The following is a 22,676-nucleotide window of genomic DNA, read 5'->3' as shown; positions in this document are numbered from 1 at the left end:
CAACCTTGGGGTCAGGACCCCAATTTGGCGTCGCAAGACACTGGGAGGGGTCACTAGATGCCTTCAAGAAACTAAGAATATTTTAGCTTATTTTGTTTACCCTTTTTCTGCAACTACACAAAACTCACCACATTTTAACCTATTTTCATCACTTTTTCTTGCCATATTTTTGCTCTTTTTAATGCATTTTTGCTACATTTCTGACGTTTCAATGCGTTTTTCTGCACTTTTTTTCCACTTTTAAGACATTTTCAACTCTTCCATCACTTTTCCATCTAATGTCACATATGTTGACACATTATTGTCACTTTTACCCTCTTTTCACCACATTTCATGATTATTCAACCACATTCACAATTTTTCATACCCATTATCTATTTTAAACTCATTGTTCCTACATTTCTGCCACTTTTAAAACAATATTGACACTTTTAACCCCTTTTACCACTTTTCTGTCTCGGGGTGCACCGGAACACGAGGGGCCGCTACTGAACATTGATCGTGGAAAATGGTCATTATTTTTTTTTCTTTGCTCACAAATAATTTTATCACTGCTGTTCTAAAATATGTGATTGCAAATATTATCTTATTTCTATGAGCTATGAAGAAGAATGTTTCTAAATAATTTCTTTAACCTTTTTTTTAATAAAGGTTAACACATTTTTCTCATTCATCAATAATAATACATTAAAAGTTAAAGTGAAAAATCTAAAATGGCAAATGTCAGACCTGCTGTACTGAAACTTCCACCTTATGAGGAAATGTTTGCTTTTCTGACTTGTTCCACTTTCTATTGAAAAATTAAATTAAAAAAAAAAATAAATAAATAAATAAAAACAATAATAATAATGATCTAAAACAGCAAAAAACCTCAGAAATTGATGAATAAAATAATTAAATCTGAGGTCAAAAAAGGTTCAAGCCGTCTCATAGACACTTAACGTTCCTAATGTGTGAGGATTTAATATGTTTTTGGGAGGGTATGTGGTTACTACCCCACAAATGGTTAACAGATACATGAAAATGACGGAAAAATATACAAAATATAAATAAAAACACACACACAAAGAAAGGCTTCCATTTTTCAAATACGTGTTTTATTATTTTAAATTTTTCAATATAAAAACCTTTGTGTCCATTTCAGCCAACAGTTTAACACACACACACACACACACACACACACACACACACACACACACACACACACACACACACACACACACACACACACACACACACACACACACACACACACACACACACACACACACACACACACACACACACACACGCACACACGCACACAGACACACACACACACACAGAGTGTTTGTATTAAGACAATTGAATAAAATCCACGAGTCATTTAAAATTAATCCACATTTCCAGTTAATTTTTCCCTTAAATGATTCCCATGAAAAGTTTCTATTTTTTTGAATATTATTCATCTTAAATTCCTGTGGATTTTCCATCACAAACACTTCCATCATCACTCAGCGAGTAACTTTCTGACATATGTTCATCATAAATCTGTAACATCAGCACCTTTACGAATAGAATATAAATCCTCACTAATACAGTACACACACACACACGCACACGCACACGCACACACGCGCACACACACACACTTCTTCATATGATCATCTGACTGTGACATCACAGTGCAGCAGCCGCTTCACGGTTCGTGGCCACGCCCACACGCCTTTTCTTCTTCGTTGCAATTTTTGACCAATCAAAGCTGCACTCGGACTCCCGATGTGCAAACAAACGTAGGAACAGCTCATGTACAGTACATTAGAGTAGAGTACGTTACAGTACACGGAGGAACAAGTATTTCCAGGATTATCAGGTCAAGGTCAAAGGTCGTTCAGCGAGTGAGTGTTTTTTTCTCCTTTAAGGCCTCACTGAAATGTTTTCTTCTAAAATGCATCTAAACGTGAGGAGGGGTCAGAGCGTGCTTTAAGCATCACTCCTCATCTCAGAGTGCACCGGTGGTTCTCAACTGGTGGGTCGAGACCCCCTCATCCAGCTGTTTTTAGTGGCTCGAATGCATTAATTAGCGAGGACAAAAAGGTTTAGTCTGTGCTTTTATTTTGAAGGAAATGTTTCAGCACTTTCTGTTTTTCTAGATACTGATATTAGCTTTATTTTATTTAGGGTGTTGAGTCATCTGTTTCTGGATTTGCTTAAAAACAGCAAAATGTTACATATTCACACCAGCAACAGTTTGTAACTGAAGTTTAGATCAGTTAGAATTTAGAATTCTGACTTATCCGAGCTTCAATACAAGAAAAAACAAAAGACTGTTTTTATTGTCGTTGTGTGATTTTTCCTCTCATGTTGTGTAATATTGTTGAGGTTTTGTATATTTGTGTGTTTCCGTAGTCATGTTTGTTTGTTTTTAGAGTAATTTTGTGTAGCTTTGTTGTATTTTCTGTTGTCATTTTGTGTGTTTGTGGTGAGCCTTAGTGTCGCTGCTTCTTCTATAATAAACACTGATATTGTGATACATTTATTGTATTGTATTCATATTTTCTAAACTGTTTGTTGGAGTTGTAATTATTCTTTGACTTTGGTCACGGCTTGAAGAGAAAAGTGTTGAATGTTTTGTATTTCTAACAGTAGGGGGCAGTAATTAGTTAAAATGCACCATTTTATCTTTTATTTTTAAACTGAATAATCAGTTTGTTTCTCAGGTCGTTTTCACGCCAACGAATGATTGCGTGTTTTAAATGTGACAGGATTTGTTTCTGAGCTAAAGAATGTGTTGACATTATTTGCTGTTCTCCTTCCAGGCGAGTCCAGGACGACCCTGATGTGAACGCAGGTCCTGAGAACCATCAGTTGAGAACCAGGGGTGACGCTGAGGGAATATTCATCAGAGCTGAATGTGAAATGTGTTATTTGTTCATCTTAGATGACGCGAATGTGCAAAATATGAGCAGAGACGATGCTGCTAAACCTCAGGAGGAGGAGGGTCCACTTCTTTGTCCAAGTGGGAGAGTTCTGGCCCCACCCCCATGGCAAAGCAAAGGCTCCCATTGGGGAGTTCTGGCCCCGCCCCCATGGCAGAGCACAGGCTCCCATTGGGGAGTTCTGGCCCCGCCCCCATGGCAGAGCACAGGCTCCCATTGGAGAGTTCTGGCCCCGCCCCCATGGCTGAGCACAGGCTCCCATTGGTCAGAGACTCACTCGTTTCTTCTTCTCCTTCCTCGTGTTTCTCCTCCGTCTCAGCGCCTCGTTCTCCCCCGTCCTCGAACGCCCCCGGCTCCACGGCGCTGAGCTGGTAGTACAGCAGGGGGGCGGAGTCTTTGAGCAGCTCTGAGGGCGGAACCTCCTGGCTGTCGGCGATGCACAGCACGGTGGCTCCTGAGTGGAAGTGTCCCTGCAGGAGGAGCTGCTCTACTCCGGCCTCCTCCCTCTCCCTCCTCTCCTGCTCCTCGGCGCTCTGCAGGTGCAGCACGGCCGTCTCGTTCTCCTGCTCCAGGGTCTCCTGCTCCACCAAGAGGCCCTCGCTCCCTTCCAGGAACGACAGGTCTGGGGAGGCGGGGCATGTGGAGGAGGGCGAGGAGGAGGCGGGGGACGGGTCCACGTAGGCGTCCCCGGGCCCCTGCATCAGGACCCTCCTCTGCTCCAGGTCCAGCTTCATGATGGTGTGTAGATAGTGTGTACGCACACGCAGAGGGTTGAACTCAACACGACCCGCTGAGTTACCACAACCGTCTCTGGAGCAGCCGCACGGGAACGACATGCGGTCCACCTGGAAGACAAAACCCAGGGAATAATCAGCATCTGTGTTTCTGTCTCTGGAACAGGAAGTGGGTCTAGATAACACAACAACTCACATTTAAGGCCCCAAAACTGGAACTAATCAGTTTTTAAAGTGCAATGACCACAAAACACCACACGATGAACTTAGACGCGCGATAACTATTAGTTTCACACTTTACCACAAAAAAAATCTAATCCAATTTCATTTAATTTAATTTGCTGTGATTGAAACCTTTTGGAGAACATGCAAACCTCATGTTCCTTTTAAGAGGTTTTTTTACTGTGAAAATGAGAATGACAAAATAAATAGATGGTTAAATAAATACATAAATGAATAATGGAATACTTGTCTTTGTTACCATATTGTTTATTTATTTCCTCAATTATGCATGCTTTTTTTATGTGTATTTATCTATGATATTCTATAGTTATTTATGCGTGTATATATATATATATATAAAATTGCATTTATTTATTTAATTATTTCTGAATTTCCACATTTATTTATGTATGTATTTCTGAGTTATACGTGTATTTATGTGGTCCGTCCTAAATAAATCTATGTGATCGGCTCTACTATTACTACTGCTGTGTATTTATGCATGTATCTATGTATTTATTTATTCAAGTATATATCTAATTATCTATTCATTCATTTATTTATTTATTTGTAATTATGTCATTTTTTGTCCCCCATAAAAAACTGCAGTCAACACCATACCAGAGACCACTCCCAGATGTTTGGCTTAGCTTAGCACGTAGCAGCGCTGGCTGAGCTGGGTCAAAGGGGCGGGGCTATGTTATCAGGTGCATCTCTAGGACGTTATCTCTCCTCCGTCTATAATAACTCACCTGACACTTGATTCCAGCCTGGCTGCAGCCACAGTGTCGGGGGTCACAGTAGAGACGACAGTCACAGCCACACTCCTCCCTGGACAGACGGATGGCCCGTAGCTCCGCCTTCTCACGGGCGTCGATGCGGGCGATGCCAGACGCCCTCAGTAGGGCTCGGCGTCGCTTGGTGGGAAGAGGTTGGAGGAAGAAACAGTCGTCTACCTCCACCCCCTCCACGTCCTCATCAGACACATCATCCAGGGTTAGCAGGTCGGCCTGGGCACACTCCACCGTGCCGTTACGGGTCAGCTACAGGAGAAACAGACAACAATTATTCATTCATTCATTCATTCACAGCCTCAGAACAGGAAGTCTGACGTCCTCTTCATTTTAACTCCTCCATAAGAACAGAACTCTTGTATTTTCTCACGCAGTTCTGCTCTAATCTGAACCTGAAGTATAAAAGAAACCTCAGGCGTTGCCAGGCAACCGAAGGCTGAAAGTGATGCATTGTGTGATTAGAGTCCATCAGGAAAATATAAGTGATCTGGAATATCAAAGAGAAAGAAAGCTGGAGGACCAAGAACTCTCGAAACACGATTTTAACTGTTTAACGTGCACGTCATCTCAGAACGATGACCTCATCTCAGAACGATGACCTCATCACGTCTCAATATCTACAAGTAACATCAGAACTTAACGGAAAACATGTTTTTAAAAAATTATTTATTTATTTTAAAGGTGGGACTCAAATAAAAATATATTTTTAATGAATTAAAGACTTTGTAATTAATTCATCTCAATGTACATTAATGTCCTAACAGTATCTGACAAAAGACGCAGCGTTTTCCAATTTAAATGGAATTAGCTATATGACTGAATCAATAAAAACAATAATCCATAAAGTCAACAAAATGATGTTTCTATGAATCTGTGATAACCACATTTATTTATTCATCCAAATAATATTTAATATAATTATTATTATTATAGTCATCTTAAAGATGGAAATCATGGTTTTAATCACAAATAAAATGTGTTCAAGTGATTTAAATAAAATGGTGTAAAAGGTGGTGAAATGGGATTTTAAAAACAACAGAAATTGTTAAAAAATTGTAAATTAGAGTGGACAAAGACAAACAGAAAAGGTGTTAAAAAGGGTTCAAAGTGTCAATATTGGAACAATTAGTTTAAACTGACAAATAATAGGCATGACAAATGGTGAATGTGGATAAACTGGCAAAAAATAATCATGAAAAATGGTGAAAAGAGGTTAAAAGTGACAATAATGGGTCAATATATGTGACATTAGGTGGAAAAAGTGGTGGAAAGAGTTTATAAGTGCAGGAAAATGTCTGGAAAGTAACAAAAATGTGTAGAAAAAGCATTGAAATTTGATAAAATTGGCGTAATGTAGCAAAAATACATTAAAAGGAACAAAAATATGGCAAGAAAAAGTGATGAAAATAGGTTAAAATATGGTGAGTTTGGTTTAGTTAAAGAAATAGGGTAAAAATGGGCTCAAATTGTTGAGAAAATATTCCTAGTTTCTTGGAGGCATCTGGAAACGCCCTGGTTGACAACCCCTGTGTTGTGTAAAAAGTGGGCGTGGCCTACCTTCATCTTACGTGCGTTGAGCTTCTCCTGTCTCAGGTGTTGCAGTAACGTGTGTCTGTGACTGGTTTCCTGTTCTCGTTTGAACTCTCCCAGTGTGTAGTGTCTGATGGAGGAGTGGTGGTGGGCCATTCCCAGTGAGCTTCCTCCCTGACTGGGAACGCTGGTGAAGCCCTGGCGCCGTGGGAAGTAGTAGACGGTCACCACGTCGAAGCGCACACGCTTCCCCCGCGTAGTGGGCGTGTGTCGTCTGAGGATGGAGGTGGCTGAGTGAGGAGGTAGAGAGAGTTACTGATAATGTTAACCAGCACCTTCACACGTGTGGGTGTGGTCTGTACGTGTGTGGGCGGAGCCAGATGGAGGGTTGAGGCTGTCACAGCTGTCCACGCTGTCACTGCTGGACACGTCATCGTCTGATTCTTTAGGAATGGAGAATGGACAGATGTTGTCCACCTCTTCATATCGTCGTTTGAGGCCGAGCGATGCGCCCGTCTCCATGGAAACGCAGAGTCTGAGGACAGAGAGCGACATGTCAGTCACCACGACAACATAACACACACGTGAAAAGGAAAAAACAACCATTATTGAAACACGTGGACCAATAATTTTTTATCTTTAATATCTGAATAAATAAACTTCCAATCTGAATTTTATAACTTTTAATAAACACTTTATTATAATCCTAGCTATGAGTCATTATTTAAAAACTATTAATATAGTTATTGTTTGTACTGATCAAGCTAATGCAGTTTATTGAGTTTCTTGTTTATTTTAGTCACCGTTTTGTGTTATTTTGTACCCTTTGTCCTCATTTTGTTGCTGTTTTGTGGGTTTCTGTGTCAACTTGTTTGTTTTAGGTGCTGCTTTGTGAATATTTTTGTCATTTCTTCTTTATGTTAGTTGTCATTTTTGGGTTTTTGTTGTTATTTTGTCTTTAGTTTTTTATTTCAGTCACTGTTTTGTGACTTTTTGGTGTCAATTTAAAGGGTTTTGATGTTATTTTGTGCCGTTTGTCCTCAATTTGTTGCCGTTTTGTGAGTTTCTGTTGTTATTTTGTGGATTTTTGTGTCAAATTGTGTTTTTTAGTTTTTCTTCTTTTCTTGTTTATTTTAGATGTGATTGGTTTTGGTGTCATTCTGTGTATTTTAGGGGTTTGTGTTAGGGGTGGAACAATATACAAGGTTCATGAGACAATAACGATACGGGACGACATTTTTGAAGTGGAAAAAAATGCAGTTTGAATAATAACCCGGCTTTTATTTGACTAACTCTGGGCTCACTTACTTATGCAGAAATATCTCGATACCACTTGTACCATCGACAACAAATCTTGTGACGTTTTAATATCTCAACATTTTGATATTTTTGTTTGTGCTCTACTTTTGTCTGTATTCCAGCGCCATTATTTTGCATGTTTTTTTGTTATTTTGAGTTTTCGTCTTCATTTTAGTTTCCTTTTTTGGGGTTATGGTGTCATCCTGTGTGATTGTGTTGCTGTTTTGTGTGTTTCTATTGTCATATTGTGGATCTTTGTTGTTATTCTGTGTATTTTAGTTTTGACGTGCAGCTAAATGCGACAGTGCTTGCTCTCCGTCTCTTTTCATCTGTATTCCAGCTCCATCATTTTTGTCTCCAACTCGCACTGAATTTTTTACTGTGCTACAATCAGGGCTGGGGGCGTAACCATGGCAACAAGACAAGCTAAGTTACCGCTGAGAGGAAGCAGCGCGAGGAGGGAATCAATAGGAGTGAATTTGTAAAATGAAGCAGATCAATCAAAGATGTGGGAGAGGTTTTTCTGTTTTTACAGTCAGTTTGTACATTTTTCTGTGTTTGTGTCCTTTTTCTGTATTTCTGTTTTCGTTTGGTATATTTTTCTGCCATTCTGTGTATTTTTGCAGGCGTTGTGTGTTTTTCTGGAGTTGTTTTGCATATTTCTGTTGTCATTTTGTATATTTTTGTTAAGGATGTCACGATACAACTTTTTCACTTCCGATATTGCAGCCTTGAGTATGAGGATACGATGTCAGCACAAATCAAACATACTTTTATGACTTATTTTGTAGTGTGGAATGTTCGATAAGGTTTGATCATGTGATGTTACTCAAACAGAGAACAACAGTCAGCAACAGTAGGGATGAGAAAAACTGACCTTTATTATTAACTAATTAGTTACATACATTTTAACCTTCAACATAATATCTACTGTATTCTACAATGTAATAAATAAAATATATATCAGAGATTTTAGATGCAATCCGATATTCATTTTCTGGCTGATATCTGATCGATAACATACATCATAATCTGATCGAGACACCCCTAATTTTTGTTGTGGTTTTCTATATTTTTCTATCATTCTATGTATTTTTGCAGGTGCCTTGTGTGTTTCTGTAGTTATTTTGTGTATTTCTCTTATCTTTCAGTAAGTGTTTTTGTCATTTTGTGTATTTCTATTGTCGTTTGGTATATTTTCTATCATTCTGTGTATTTTCGCAGGCATCGTGTGTTTCTGGAGTTATTTTGTGTTGTCATTTTGTATATATTTCTGTCATTTTGTATATATTTCTGTCGTTTTGTGTATTTTTGTTGTCGTTTTTGTGTGATTATTTTGTAGATTTGTGTTTTTGGATATTCTTTTGTAATTTCCTGTAGTTTTGTTGTCGTTTTGTATATTTTTCTGTCGTTCAGTGAATTTTTGCCCAAGCTTTGAGCACTTCTTGAGTCATTTTGTGCATTTTTTTTTTTTTTTTGTCCTTTTGTGTATTCTTATTTTCATTTTTTGTATACGTCTGGACAGATAGATAGATAGATAGATAGATAGATAGATAGATAGATAGATAGATAGATAGAAAACACATTCTCAAAAAGATCAAATAAGATAATAAATAAATAAATGATGAATGAATGAATGATGGAGCATTTAAATTCATATCTACAGGCAGATTAAACAGACTGTTCACGTATTTACCTTTATAAACATGTTTCTCTGATTGAATGAATGAAAAATAATGAGTTATTGTATAATGTATACGTCTATGATGATTAAAACCGTGTCTTTAAAATGTGTTTGATATTTCTGCTGGTGTAGTGTGAGGTGATCTGTCATCATCATCGTCATCCTCAGTCAGTAACACACAATAGTAGAGGTGGGTTAATGAACAGTGACGGTTTAAACCGTTTAGTTTACCTGGTTCCGAGCAGCTGAGGCCGTTCCTCCGTCCCTCCGAGTCCGCCCTGTGTGCAGCCTGCTCCGGCCTCAAATCCCACATCAACCCGCTAAAACCCCACTGAGAACCGTTTCCTCTGATTGTCTTAGTTAAATACGTGCTTCTAAACGGCGTAATTAGGCTCCTTTATGAAGCATTTTAAACGGGGCTGTGCTGTGTGTGAGACCGGTGGCTTTCTTCTGTTAAATGGAACATGTCGTTTCTATTAAAAGGACAAAAAAGGGCGTCGTACGACTGCCTGCCATTAACTTTACCCACAGCAAAATCATCTAAATAGGCGTCTTATCTTTAAATATGAGCTTTAAAATGATAATAAGGGTTAAATCTGCAGACATCTGTGCTGTTTTATCCTTTTTTTCCCTCCTCACCGGGGCGACTTTCATCGGCTGGGTAACAACTCAACACTTCCTGGAGTCCTCGGTGAATTAAAAGCTTCTTTTTTATTATTAATAAAAACCCACCGGTCCGTTTGCGTCAAATTGTTGCGGCTTTTTGTGGAAAGAAAGAAATAAAGACGCGTTTGTTCGCCGTTGTCGCCCCGGTTTGTTACAATGTAACAATGGAGGAAGAAATTTTTCCCAGTCGCTGTATTTATACTTATTGTGACGTCACAGGCATGCCCTGCGCAGAGGGATGCTGGGTAATGTAGTACCTTTCGGTTACTTTGTTCGCCCTGTAAAAAGGCAGATTTGAAAAGCACCACACGGAAGATTTTTAGCGAATATGTTCCTATGAAAATGTTTTATATATTATCAGCATCATTTTTTGTACCATGGCTTTGGTTTCCATGGCAACAAAACATGATCACGCATGGAAATTAGTAAAAAAAAGAAATATAGCTGCATAATAGGTTACTGATTTATTAAACTGTGGCTTCTCGACCCACTTTTACAATTACATTTATTTATTTTTTTTTAAATATCTTACATTATTATAATTTATATATATTTATATTATATTTCAGTCTATTATTTGATGATATATTACATTTATTTGCTACTTTTTAATATTTAATTTGATATTTATATTAATATTATTGTTAATTGTTTATTGTTAATTAAAGTATTTATTGATTTTTAATTTTTAATTGTTTTATTTACAATACAATATATATTTGATGGATTACATGTATTTATCTATCTTATATTTATTCAGGTATTTGATCTTTAACTTATAACATTTTATACTCTTTGTTTATATATTATATTTGTTTTTTTCATCTGATGTTTTATCATTTTTAGTCAGGTGTTTTATTTATTTATATTTTATTTCTAGTAGTCTATTAGTAGTTGATATATTAAATTCATTTGCTTTCTTTTTTTTTAATATATATATATATATATATATATATATATATATATTTCAACTTTATTCTCCAAATATTACGATCTCAACTTTTATCTCATAGTGCCCAAATTTGTATTTAATTCAACGTGGCCCTAATAAGCTGTCATATTTGTAAATCAAAGGTCCCTAGAATAAAAAAGAACAGCAGCAGGAGTTTCATGGTTAAATTCTTTAATAATGATGATGAGACGCAGTGAAAACAACAAGATATCTAAAGCATTGTTTGTCACGTATGAAAGGACTGAATCACATCATCTGGTAATGTTTCGGGATCTCTGCACGTTAAAAATGATTATTAAAAAAGAAATAAATGATTCATTCTGACCATAATTTAAAACAAAACTACTTAAAAAGGAAACGTCATGATTTAAAAAAAAAAAAGATGCTGCGGATGAAGACGAGGCTTGCTGGTGTTAGCGCTAGCGTTAGCGCTGGGACCAAAAACACAGACGTGCACCAAACCTGGGCTTATTGCGGCACAGATGGAGTCCTAATATTTCCCATCATGCCCTGCTGATGTCAGTGATTTCTGCAGACAAACGGCAGCAGTTTAGACGTCACTGAACACGTGTGAGAGGAAGTTTCATCGCAGGAGAAACAGCAGGACAAACTGGAAAAGAGTCATTTAACTCCAGAACTTCAGGAGAAGAACAAGGACGTCACTTCAGGATGATGTGGTATCCGTCGTTTGAGTCGTCTGTAAAGGAAATGATGCAACAGACATTACATAAAAAGAATAAAGCTTATTCATCACTTTAGAAATGATTAAGAGCTGATGTACCTTTCATTGTGTCCAAAATAAAACAGACTTCATCCTGAAAGTTCTGAATCATCTGGTAAGAAGAGAGAGATAATGTAATGCAGCAGGAGAAAATCTAAATGTGTCTTTAAATCAAAAGGATACAAAACAATTGAACAAAAAAGGGAGAAAAAAAGGAAGAAAAAAGTAACAAAAGTAAAAAAAAACCTAAACTTTTAAAAAAAAAGTAGCCAAAAAAAGCTAAAAAATTGTATATAAAAAAGGAATAAAATAAAATCTAAATGTTATACTAAAGCAAAAACAGAAAAAAAATCAAAACATAGTATTCCTGAAACAAAAAAGAAAAGAAATAAAACAAATTATAAACGAAAAACCAAATTTTTTTCAAAGCAAAAAAAAAAATTTCAATTTTTAATTAAAAAAAAAAAAAGTTACCAAAAAAGCAACAAACAAAAAAATGTAAAAAGAGAGAAAAAAAATCAAATGAAAAAAAGAAGAGAAATAAAGCAAAAAATTAATGAGAAAATTAAAAGCAAAAAAAGCTACAAAAAAGTTAAAAGCAAAAGAGGTGGAGAAGAAAATCTATATATTTATGTTTTTTCAAGCAAATAAGAAAAAATGCAACACCTCCCAAAAGACCCAGCGAAAAAAATGGAGAGAAATCAAAAATCAAAAGTTGTTAAAAAGCAAAAAAAAATAAATAAAAAGAATTTCTAAAGAAAAAAGGTAAAAAAAAAAATTAAAAAAAATATCAGAACAGGTTAATTAAGAAACAAAAAAGAAATAAAGCAAAAATGAAAATCTGAATTAATCTAAAGTAAATAAAAACAAAAGGCAAAGAATAATGATTAAATCAAAAGGCGTGCTGGGGGAGAAGTAAATCTATATATCTATCTTTTTTTAAAAGCAAAAATGCAATACTCTGCCTAAAAGAAAAAAGGGTGAAAAATAAAAAAAAACCTTCATGAGATGTGACAGTGATGCTGATGTTCTCACCTCGTCACTAACCAGCACGTGGATGCCTGTGGGCCCCTGTTTAAAGATCTGATTTATCTGTCTGGGTGAGATGTTGAAGAGCTGAGCGATTTTCTCCGTCAGCTCCACTGACGTCAGATCCTCCAGGTAAATAGCGTGATAAACTGTGGGAAGGACAGAAGGAAGCAAACATTTAGTTGCTACAGCGTCTCAAACCCTCTGATGGAGCAACAAACATAGAGCGTGGGCGTGGACTGACTGAAGAAGGTGCTCACTGACGCGTCTCCGTTCTCCTGTTTCAGTTGTTGTTGTTGATCTCGAGACTGTGGAGACTCCTGACACACGTAGATGGTTAATCTGGGACGAACCACCCTGGACATGAGCAGAAAGGAAAAAAACATGTTACAAAAGGAAGCGTGAGAGTAAAGATGTGAGGTCACGTGACCCACCGTCCCTTCAGTGCGTTAAAGAGCCGGATACCATCAGCTGGTCCACAGATCTGAATCACATCCTCCCTGGTCAGCTTTAACAGGTCTGCACCTTTAACGCCACAGAATACATGTTAGCTTCAGAGCTAACACACAATACACACAACACAAGTACATGTTGTTTTTGCAGCCTCTTCTTGTATGAGTGCACTATAGGCTGAAGAAAGTGAAAGAAAAATACACAATAGGACAAGAAAAATGCAGAAAATGACTCATGGCACAATAAGCAACAACAAAAATACACATAATGACTTAAAAAGAACACAGAAAATGACAACAAAAATATACAACTACAAAAACACATTTCACAACAAAAATACACTGATAACTCCAAAGACACATAATGACACAGAAAAATGACATAAAAAACACAGAAAATGACAAAAGACATACAAAACAACAACCAAAATACACACAACTTTAAAAACACCCAAAACAGCAACAAAAATACACAAAATTACATAAAACATAAAAAAAACACAGAAAATGACTTAAAAACACACACAATTTCACAGAAAATGACTTAAAAACACACACAATTTCACAGAAAAATACACAAAAGCCTAACAAAGACACATAAAATGAGAGAAAAACATAGTAAACAACAACAAAAAACACAAACCCTTTGTTGTTTCCTGTGTTAATGATCTGAGTGGTCATTATAATAATGCTGACATTAATGTTAATAAAGATTTTAGCTCACAGTGATAAAAGTGTCCCATCTGTGACTTACAGCTCTTGTTTAGTGTTCATTGTTTACTGTAATCAGGCTGTTGCTAGCATGCTATGCTAACTTTCCATCAGCCATGATATGGATATGGTACTTAGGAGTGTGACAAATTCTCGATACGGCGATATATTGCAATATTTTTTCGCACAATTGATTATCGATGTGCTCGCGCGAAGTATTGATTTAAAAAATAATGTGTTTTTATTTTTATTTAAGATTTATTTATTATTTTCAAAACCTTTTCTGCTTTTTTCACTAAAATGTGCAGGTAGGTCGTCACAGAAATGTTGTCACTGTTTGTTAAAGGAATCAGTATATTGTTTACTGTAATATTTCACTATAATGATGTCACTGGTGAGAAAGACCCTATTTATTGTTTACATAAAGCACTATTGGAGATACTTATTCATTTACATTGGTATGTTGACACTTATTTACAGAAATATTGCACTAAAATAGTGTCACTGTTCATATGACACTTTTTATATTTATTGTCTTATTAAATAAAAATTGTATTTTTTCACTTAATTTTTTTTTTCTTGTTATGTTATAGATTATCATGGATTGAGTTCTGACCAATATATCAATAATAACAGTATTGTCATATCGTGAGATAATCGTTATTGTGAGCTTTGTATCGCGTATCGTATCGTGAGGTGCCCAGAGGTTCCCACCCCTAATTTATAATCTCAACATTAAAATCTCAGGTTGGTTTTTCACGAGCGATGGCAGCGTTTTGACCGCGACGATCATGAAATGAGATAAAAATGTGTTGAACGAGTGAATAAAATCAGGTTTTTACCTGAAAAGTTGGTGAAGAGACGACAGAAGGGTGAGAAACGGTTTCTGTGGAGCCACTGCTGTGCTTCCTGAGGAGTCGCTGCAGGTAATAAATGCTGAGGAGGGAGAGACTTCACAAATACACAACAACCACATTAAAAATCAGTCAACGCGGAACATTTTACACTGCATCATTTTATTTCCTATTGAAACCATCCATAAAGTCAGCAAAATGATGTTCTATGAATCTGTGATAACCACATTTATTTATTCATCTGAATAATATTCAATGTTATCCAGGAATGTTTATTATTATTTTTATAGTCATCTTAAAGATGGAAATCATGGTTTCTAATCAGAAATAAAATGGGTTAAAAGTGACTTTGAAAAAATGGCGGAAAAGGTGGTGAAATTAAAAAAACACACAGAAATTGATTAAAAGTTGCAAATTAGAGCGGCCAAAAACAAACAGAAAAAGTGAGAAAAAGGGTTCAAAGTGTCAATAATGGAACAGTTTGTTTAAATTGGCAAAAAATAGGTATGAAATATGGTGAAAAGAGGTCAACAGTGACAATAAAGGCTCAACATATATGACATTAGGTGGAAAAGTGGTGGAAAAAGTTTATAAGTGATGAAAATATCTTGAAAGTGAAAAAAATGTGCAGAAAAGGCATTGGGATTTGATGGAGAAGTGTGAGAAATGGGAGCAAAAATACATTAAAAGGATCAAAAATATGGCAAGAAAAAAATGATGAAAATAGGTTAAAATATGGTGAGTTTGGTGTAGTTGCAGAAAAAGGGTAAAAATAAGCAAAAATTAGCTCTAATTGTTGAGAAAATATTCCTAGTTTCTTGAAGGTATCTGGCGACGCCCTTCCCAGTGTCTCACGACCCCAAATGCGGTCCTGACCCGAAGGTTGAGAACCCCTAATTTAAGGAATAATCCCTGCAGTAAATTGACCTTTTTTTACTGCCATAAGGAGTGAATATTGTTGAAACACATTCATGTCAACATTCAAAATTTAGGACTTTAAATTCTAAATTCAATATTATCATTTTAAAAATGAAGGTCAGGTTAAATGAAATAATGACAGGATTTTTGTGACGCTGTTAGTCAGAATGTTTCACATGAAACAGTGTGACTTACATCTGTTACTTGAATAACGGGCTCAGGCTGGTGGTTTGGTGAACCGTTTCTGCAGAGGAGGAAAATGAAACCAGGTCAGAGTCCACAGTAACCAGCGTTAGTGTTAGCGTGTAGCTCGTTTGTTACTGACTCGGTGAAGGTGAGAGGGGGCGTGTTTTCGTACCCTTCGGCCACAGGGAAGCTGTTGTGTGTGCTGTTGAACGCTGGTGATGGAGAGTTGTTGACGTATGTGATCTCAGGCCATGGAGAACACTGAGGAGGAGGGACAGGTGATAAACAAACTACTCTGATGCTAACAAACACAACATGCTAATGCTAACCTCAGTCAGGATGGTGGTTTCATACGACGACTGGTATTTCTCCTTTTCCTGCGGCGCCCTCTTCTCCATCTTCTCTCTGTCAGTTTTCTGTTTCCTGTCGGCCCCTTTGGGCTGAAAAAGAGGAACGTGAACACCATCATTTATACTAAAGAGATCCTCCATTGTTTTTACAAATGTGGCCTAAAATCTTCTAAATATATTCATTAGCAGATCTATGTCTAACAAAACACATTATTATGCACCATGTTTGTTTTATTAGCTTTTAAAAACAGGACTACTTTACAGTTTTAGAGCCAGTGTTCCTCCATCTTGAAATCACATGATTGATGATGTCACACGGCCCCACTGCCTGTAAACATCCCATTGTTTTCTATTGGAGTGAAACATTCAACCTGATTTTTAGATCATTTAGAAGCTTTTTCAGTCATAATAACAACTTGTGCTGCTTATAGTTGCTCTAAATAATCACGAAAAGTTAAAGATGTCGATGTAAACCTCTTTTGTTTACAGAAAGAAGCTAAAAAACTCTATGACCGCAGGGGGCGAACGTTCCAACTCTGAGGTTTGATAGTAGAAAATGAAGCAGAGAAGAAGAGCTCTCCTAAGGGACCTTAACTCTCCTTTAAACATTGCGCTGACACGCTCTGGTGGCTGAAGTTAGTGAGTAATACATGGACTGTTGAAGGACCCCCACCCAAAATTACTTTCAACGATCCGTGATTCACTCACTAACTTCAGCCACCAGAGCGTGTCAGCACTGGGTTACATCGGCATCTTTAACTTTTCATGGTTTTTTAAAGCAACCAAAAATAGCACAAGTGTTTATTTTGAGTGAAAAATCTACTAAATGATCTAAAAATCAGGCTGAATGTTTCACTCCAATAGAAAACAATGGGATGTTTACAGGCAGTGGGGCCGTGTGACATCATCAATCACGTGATTTCAAGACGGAGGAACACAGGCTCTAAAACTGTAAAGTAGTCCTATTTTTAAAAGGAAATTGAATTAATATGGTGCATAACGATGCATGTTGTTAGACATAGATCTACTAATAAGGACATTTCATAGATTTTAGGCCACATTGATAAAAACAGTGAAGGATCCCTTTAATTAAGCTCACAGTGGAAGTCCTCCTCCTCCTTTCTCTGTCGTTCCTCTGACCTTGAACACTTTGACCTGACAGGACGCTGAGTGGAGATGCTCGGTGTACTCGCTGCTTTCGTTTTCTTTGAACGTGTCGATCTGGATTCGGAAAGGAACGCCCTTTTCCCCGCCGTGTTTTCTCATGGTGAACTCTGTGCTTATGCAGTGAACCTGAGGAAGAGGAGAAGCACACACATGAACATTCAGCTTTTATTTTGAAGCACAACACACTCATAGATCCAGTGTTAGGAGATGTCCTTCAAAAAATATCTTATTTCACTCCATTTTAAAAGGTATTTAATCTATAATGAATAATTTTACTTCGGTTGACCCGTACAATGCCTTTCCATAATCACGTTCATAATCTGGGTGTTCATGTTCATTTCGTCATCATGTTATCCTGTGACTGAAGATGAATGCAGAGCTTCATCTGATGTGTTGGTTCATATTATTATGACTGCATCCAAACGCACACAAAGACTGATGATGTATTAGCTGAGCTGGTCATCAGTTTATCTGGTGAGACATCACAGAACAAGCATCTACAATCGCAAGTCTGCGCGGGATTTTGAACAAAACGTAATAAATTTCACAAATAATGTTTTGGGACCATGTCACACATTTCCATGTGATTATTCTGAGGGTTAGCATTAGCAGTGCGGCTAACAGACATGTTAAGGTCTCCCAACGTGTGATTTCAGCGTAACGCTCCTGTTTTGTTAAATCATCTAAAGCATACGGAGTATAGAATTATTGAAATAACAGTAGTTGACTCTATTAACCCTATTTAGCATGTTTGGTACAAATTCAGAAAGCTAAATATACATTAAAGTCATTTAAACTAAACAGGGAAAGATGATGAAACTGGAACGAAACAGAAAAGTGTAAAGTGACAGAAATAGGAAAACCCTGAAATAGAAACCTACACAACTACGCAATAATATAAACTTTTTACTTATGTTTTGAAAGACAAAAATTACATATCGTTGTCATGAAGAGATTTCATTACATGTGGTGGTAACCGATAAAGACAAATAGGGCTGTACGATATGAACCAAAAGTTAAATCTTGACGTTGTTTCTTACTAAAGTTTTACACAAACATGTGACCCTCTCTCTAAGGGACAGCACGTGTGAGTGTATACCTGGATAAAAACTGACGTTCGTTTCGAGGGGTCCCAGAGGAATTCCACAGTGTTGAGCTGAGTGGGATTAGCCCTGGGGTCGATGATGCCCACGGACATCGGAATATCTGCAGGAAAAAGAAACACAAACCAAGCAGGATCATCTTTTTTACCATCATCCATTTACACTTTAAAAATATCCACAAATGATGTTATTCATTATTCCTTGTATAAGTCAAAGAATGTGTTATAAAGAGGGGAACCCCATAAGTCACACTGGACTATAATATATATTTATTTAGAAATGTATAGAAATGGAAAATGGTGATAATGTTAATGTTGTTTCTTTTATTTATAGTTTTCATTATTATTTCATTATTAACAAAACTGAATATATTCTCACATGAATGTTCTCAGAAAATATTACACTTTTACGTGAACTTTTTCACAATAAACACATGGTCCGAGAAATGGAAATGTGAATTCTCATTCAAAATATTATATTGCTGAGAATTGAACATGAAAATTACTTTTTCTTTGCACTCAAAGAAATTTATAATCATTTTTTTTAAATAAGTGATGCACAAATGCACATTTTAATTTATTTTTATAAATTTTGAAGAATAGTCTCAATTTTTACCTTTTTCATCATTCAACAATATAACTAATAAATATAAATGCACATGCCTGTGATATTACTGTGTGTGTGTGTGTGTTATTCTTAATTAATGTCATTGATTTATTAATAATGATTGATGTTATTTTGTAGGCGGGGCTAAAATGTTGCTGTGACTTGATTTCACACACTAGACTAAATGAATAAAGAACAAAGGCAGGTTCTTCTTACCCAGGTCCAGGATTCGATCCCCGGGTCGGTTCCAGCGCCAGCCCTCCAGCTGCTGGTGCTCCGTGTACTGGAGCCGTCGGTCGTGGAACACGACACGGATGATGCTCTGAGAGGAGGATTGATCCAGACTCACTTAGAACTTTATTTAAAACACGTTTACAGTGTGTGGAAACACTCTCACCTTCACCATTTTACCAGTGATTTCAGGAAGTTCACCAATTTTCCGATTGTCAAGCATTCTGATCTCATAGGACTGACCTGAAAACACAAAGTACACAACGTGGAACACACTATCACACACTGCTTGTTTACCTGCACTCCACTGTGCGCCATCAGGACTCAACATTTATATTATTAAAGTATATCTGATTAGAACAGGCAAAATAAAATGATTCTGTTCCTGTTTGTTGCTCACATCGTAGGGAATCCAAATCAATACAGTTAACAAAGTACGTGAATAGATGTGTGTATGTGTGAGGGTTAGTGCTGACACGTTTATCAGCATGCACAGTAAAGTGAACACTTACATGTTTCCTTCAATAAAAAACAGGAAAAAATTAAATTGTTTTGTTTTAGTACGCAGTGTTTGTTTGTTGTGACGTGACTTGGGAGGAAAATTAGATCGCATTTATAACCAATGTATTTTGGTTGACATTTTGTGTATTTTTGTGGTTGTTTTGTGTATTTTGTTGACAATTTGTATATTTTTGAAATAATTGTGTATTTTTGTTGACATTTCATGTAATTTTGGAGTCATTTAGTGTATTTTTGCTTACATTTTGTATATTTCTGAAATCATTTTTTATTTTGGAGTAATTTTGTGTATTTTTGGAATCGTTTTGTGTAATTTTTGAGTCATTTTGTGGATTTTTGTTGTCATTTTGTATATTTCTGAAATCATTTTGTCTGTTTCTGTTGTCATTGTGTGTATTTGATTTTGGGGGCTGCATGAGGCCCATTCCTTATGTACATCAACTCAAGTATCATTGTAAAAAAAAAAACAACAACCATCCTGACGCCTTAAATTAAAAAATAAAGATGAACTAATCTCAGTTGGTATCGGTTAACTTCAGTGACCTTAAACAGAGATTAATCAGAGCAATATTAGAAACAAAGTGTGTGTGTGTGTGTGTGTGTGTGTGTGTGTGTGTGTGTGTGTGTGTGTGTGTGTGTGTGTGTGTGTGCGCCTTCTTCCTGTCTTTACAAACCTCTACACTTCACATCCATGCAGCACACATTAGATTTCCACTTTAACCTCTTATGTTTTCTTTTCATTGCAAACTTAAGACACACAATTACTACATTATACTGACTGTATATCAATGTGTGTGTGTGTGTTAACTGCTGATTAATGTGTCTGTGTGTGTGTCTCTGATGCTGACCTTGGTTGAGGTAGGTGAGTGTTTCGTCATGCAGTTTAATGGCTGGCGAGGTAGCTGCACACAGAACATACTGAAAGGGAAGGATCTTGTTCTCGTTGTCTGGAGGCAGGTTGGACTCCTCCTGTTTGAAGATGGGGAGGGCCAGGACGTCGCTGCAGAACAACAACACACATCGATCAATCAACAGATTCACACATTATTAATTATAGATGTTTGTGTGATCATAGATGCACCTCATACTGTACGCCCCCGCTCCCAGCTCCTGACCAATGCCTGACAGACTGGCATCGAAGTCCTGCACCAGTCCAGACTCAATCACCTCATCAGTGAGAGGCAGTTTCAAAGCCCACGCCATGGTAACGACGAGGGGGCGGAGTCACGGAGTGTAGGTTTGGTTTAAACTTGACGAAAGTAGCACCTTTACTCACCACCTGCTGGAAACATGAGGAAAAGTATGAAAGAGAAAAGTTTAGATACAAAAAAGAAAGTGAGAAACTAGGAAAACATCTCACATTTTTAGATAAGATTAGAACAAAAGGAATGTGGATGTGAATAAATGATACAATACAAGACAAATACTTTGAATTTTCAAAAAAACTATTTATTTATTCTGTTATTCAAAGTGTCAAAATATGTCCGACCACGACTGTTGTTTTAGAAACATCTTTAAAATTACTTTTCTGCCTTTTTTGGCATGGTTTCTTAAGTTTTTTGTAGGACTCCTGCATTAAATTCAAAAAAATATATTTATGCAAACATTTTATGAAAAATAATGCTGTGAAAATCTTTATCTGCAATTTTCCCATGTACATGTGCAAAATAAAATCATATTTTTTTAAAAAAAAAACATTTTTTTTTAATATTTTTTAAATCATTTTGTGTATTTTTGTTGGCATTTTGTTTATTTCTGAAATCATTTTGTGTATTTTTTGGAATCTAGGGCACATTATTGTTAAAATTGCTCTTTTTCCTGCCTATAATCTTTGGCCCACATGACATCAAACTGGTCTGTGTTTGGCCCCTGAACTAAAATGAGTTTGACACCCCTGCTGTAGAGGATTAGTGAGGTCAGGCACTGATATTGGACGACAAGCCCTAGTTATCCGGTGCATCCCAGAGAAGCTGGATGGGGTTGAGGTCTTTTTGTACGTTCAAATAAAGAAATAACTTTCAAACTGTTTCCACAAAGCTGGGACCTTAGTATCGTTAAATGTGAATCATTCCCTGCTCTCTCTGATCCCTTTCCTGTCAAGCAACTGTCATATAAAGGCCACTAGAGCCCAAAAAATAATTAAAAAAAAAAAAAAAAAAAAATTATCTCACTTTTGTTTGTGTGACTCAACATTTTTACGTTGTCTTCACATTAGTGACTGAAAACTAGAAAAGGTAAACCTAGAGCAGTTAGAAGTTGAACATCTCTGATTCAAAGCTTGTGAAAAATCTCCAACATCTGTATTTCATTCACTCACAGATGTTGATAAAAATACAGACTGAAAAACACAGCATTCCTTCACATTTTTGTCTAATAAATTCACACAGAGGCTCGGCTCTCACCTGTGTCTGAAATGTGCAGAAAGTCTTTTTAAAGGTGAATATTTCACACCGTCACGTCGCGATGCTTCATCGTCCCAGCGCTGAAATAAACATGTCAAGCTAACTTAGCTAAAAAAGATGCTGCAGGCGGCCTTTATCTGCTCTTTTAAAACATCACCACGCCTCAATGTTTCATAGAATCCCTCCTGTGTGATAGTGAGGACGTTTAATATCGCAAAGCTGTCAAATAAATATAAATTATTGCATCGCTTTTGTTTGTTTATGCAGCTTCAGGGAAAAGGAGGATCGTAACTTCCGCTTGGTCTTCTTCGTGGATGGAGGACTGAGGAGTCATTACCGCCATCTACCGGTGGTTACTGGTCAGTGTTTGGTCAACTGACCAAATAATACTACCTTAAAGCATACTACTAATAAATAATGATTAAAGCTGTAAAATACAGATAATTATTAATAGATAAATAGAAACCATTCCAAATAAATAAATAAAAATACCAATAAATTAATAAAGCCAGTTCCTAATAAATAAATAATTATCAAAGCTGGAAAATACAGATAATTATTAATAGATAAATGGAAACAATTACAAATAAATAAACAAAAATACCAATAAATTAATAAAGCCAGCTAC

General features: G+C 36.6%; 2 protein-coding genes across 3 annotated transcripts; both read right to left on the bottom strand.

The window, feature by feature from the left end:
- Positions 1–1,266: 1,266 nt before the first annotated feature.
- Positions 1,267–10,000, bottom strand: csrnp2 (cysteine-serine-rich nuclear protein 2). Its single transcript, XM_028452468.1, has 5 exons — positions 9,413–10,000; positions 6,561–6,733; positions 6,226–6,488; positions 4,627–4,917; positions 1,267–3,763 (listed from the first exon to the last, which is right to left on the bottom strand). The coding sequence occupies exons 2-5, from the start codon at positions 6,718–6,720 to the stop codon at positions 2,960–2,962; spliced, it is 1,518 nt and encodes a 505-aa protein (XP_028308269.1). The 5' UTR covers positions 6,721–6,733; positions 9,413–10,000; the 3' UTR covers positions 1,267–2,959.
- Positions 10,001–11,030: 1,030 nt separating this feature from the next.
- On the bottom strand, positions 11,031–22,355 carry tfcp2 (transcription factor CP2). 2 transcript variants are annotated; one of them, XM_028452466.1, is made up of 16 exons: positions 22,049–22,355; positions 20,728–20,928; positions 20,495–20,646; positions 19,294–19,370; positions 19,113–19,218; positions 18,287–18,393; positions 17,161–17,313; positions 16,000–16,110; positions 15,810–15,931; positions 15,680–15,728; positions 14,555–14,663; positions 12,984–13,074; positions 12,794–12,906; positions 12,556–12,698; positions 11,581–11,632; positions 11,031–11,496 (listed from the first exon to the last, which is right to left on the bottom strand). In XM_028452466.1, the coding sequence occupies exons 2-16, from the start codon at positions 20,847–20,849 to the stop codon at positions 11,459–11,461; spliced, it is 1,545 nt and encodes a 514-aa protein (XP_028308267.1). In that variant the 5' UTR covers positions 20,850–20,928; positions 22,049–22,355; the 3' UTR covers positions 11,031–11,458. The 2 variants fall into 2 exon arrangements, with proteins under 2 accessions (XP_028308267.1, XP_028308268.1); XM_028452467.1 differs by having other exon boundaries at positions 15,843–15,931.
- Between the last annotated feature and the right edge of the window lie 321 nt (positions 22,356–22,676).

The sequence above is a fragment of the Gouania willdenowi genome, chromosome 7 (assembly GCF_900634775.1).
Source record: "Gouania willdenowi chromosome 7, fGouWil2.1, whole genome shotgun sequence".
Classification (NCBI taxonomy): Eukaryota; Metazoa; Chordata; class Actinopteri; order Blenniiformes; family Gobiesocidae; genus Gouania; species Gouania willdenowi.
Note: the sequence above shows the minus strand (reverse complement) of the source record. Positions and strands in the feature narration are given on the sequence as shown.

Bases quoted from the DNA above. Each gene is read 5' to 3' on its own strand.
- csrnp2 (XM_028452468.1), bottom strand. From the start codon at position 6,720: ATGGAGACGGGCGCATCGCTCGGCCTCAAACGACGATATGAAGAGGTG. The intron at 6,489-6,560 runs GTACAGACCACA...CTCCTCACTCAG, and splicing joins ATCTGGCTCCGCCCACACAC to CCACCTCCATCCTCAGACGA. The intron at 4,918-6,225 runs GTAGGCCACGCC...TTTCTCCTGTAG, and splicing joins TCAACGCACGTAAGATGAAG to CTGACCCGTAACGGCACGGT.
- tfcp2 (XM_028452466.1), bottom strand. From the start codon at position 20,849: ATGGCGTGGGCTTTGAAACTGCCTCTCACTGATGAGGTGATTGAGTCT. The intron at 17,314-18,286 runs GTATACACTCAC...CCTCTTCCTCAG, and splicing joins GAACGTCAGTTTTTATCCAG to GTTCACTGCATAAGCACAGA. The intron at 15,729-15,809 runs GTCAGTAACAAA...CCTCCTCTGCAG, and splicing joins CCCCCTCTCACCTTCACCGA to AAACGGTTCACCAAACCACC.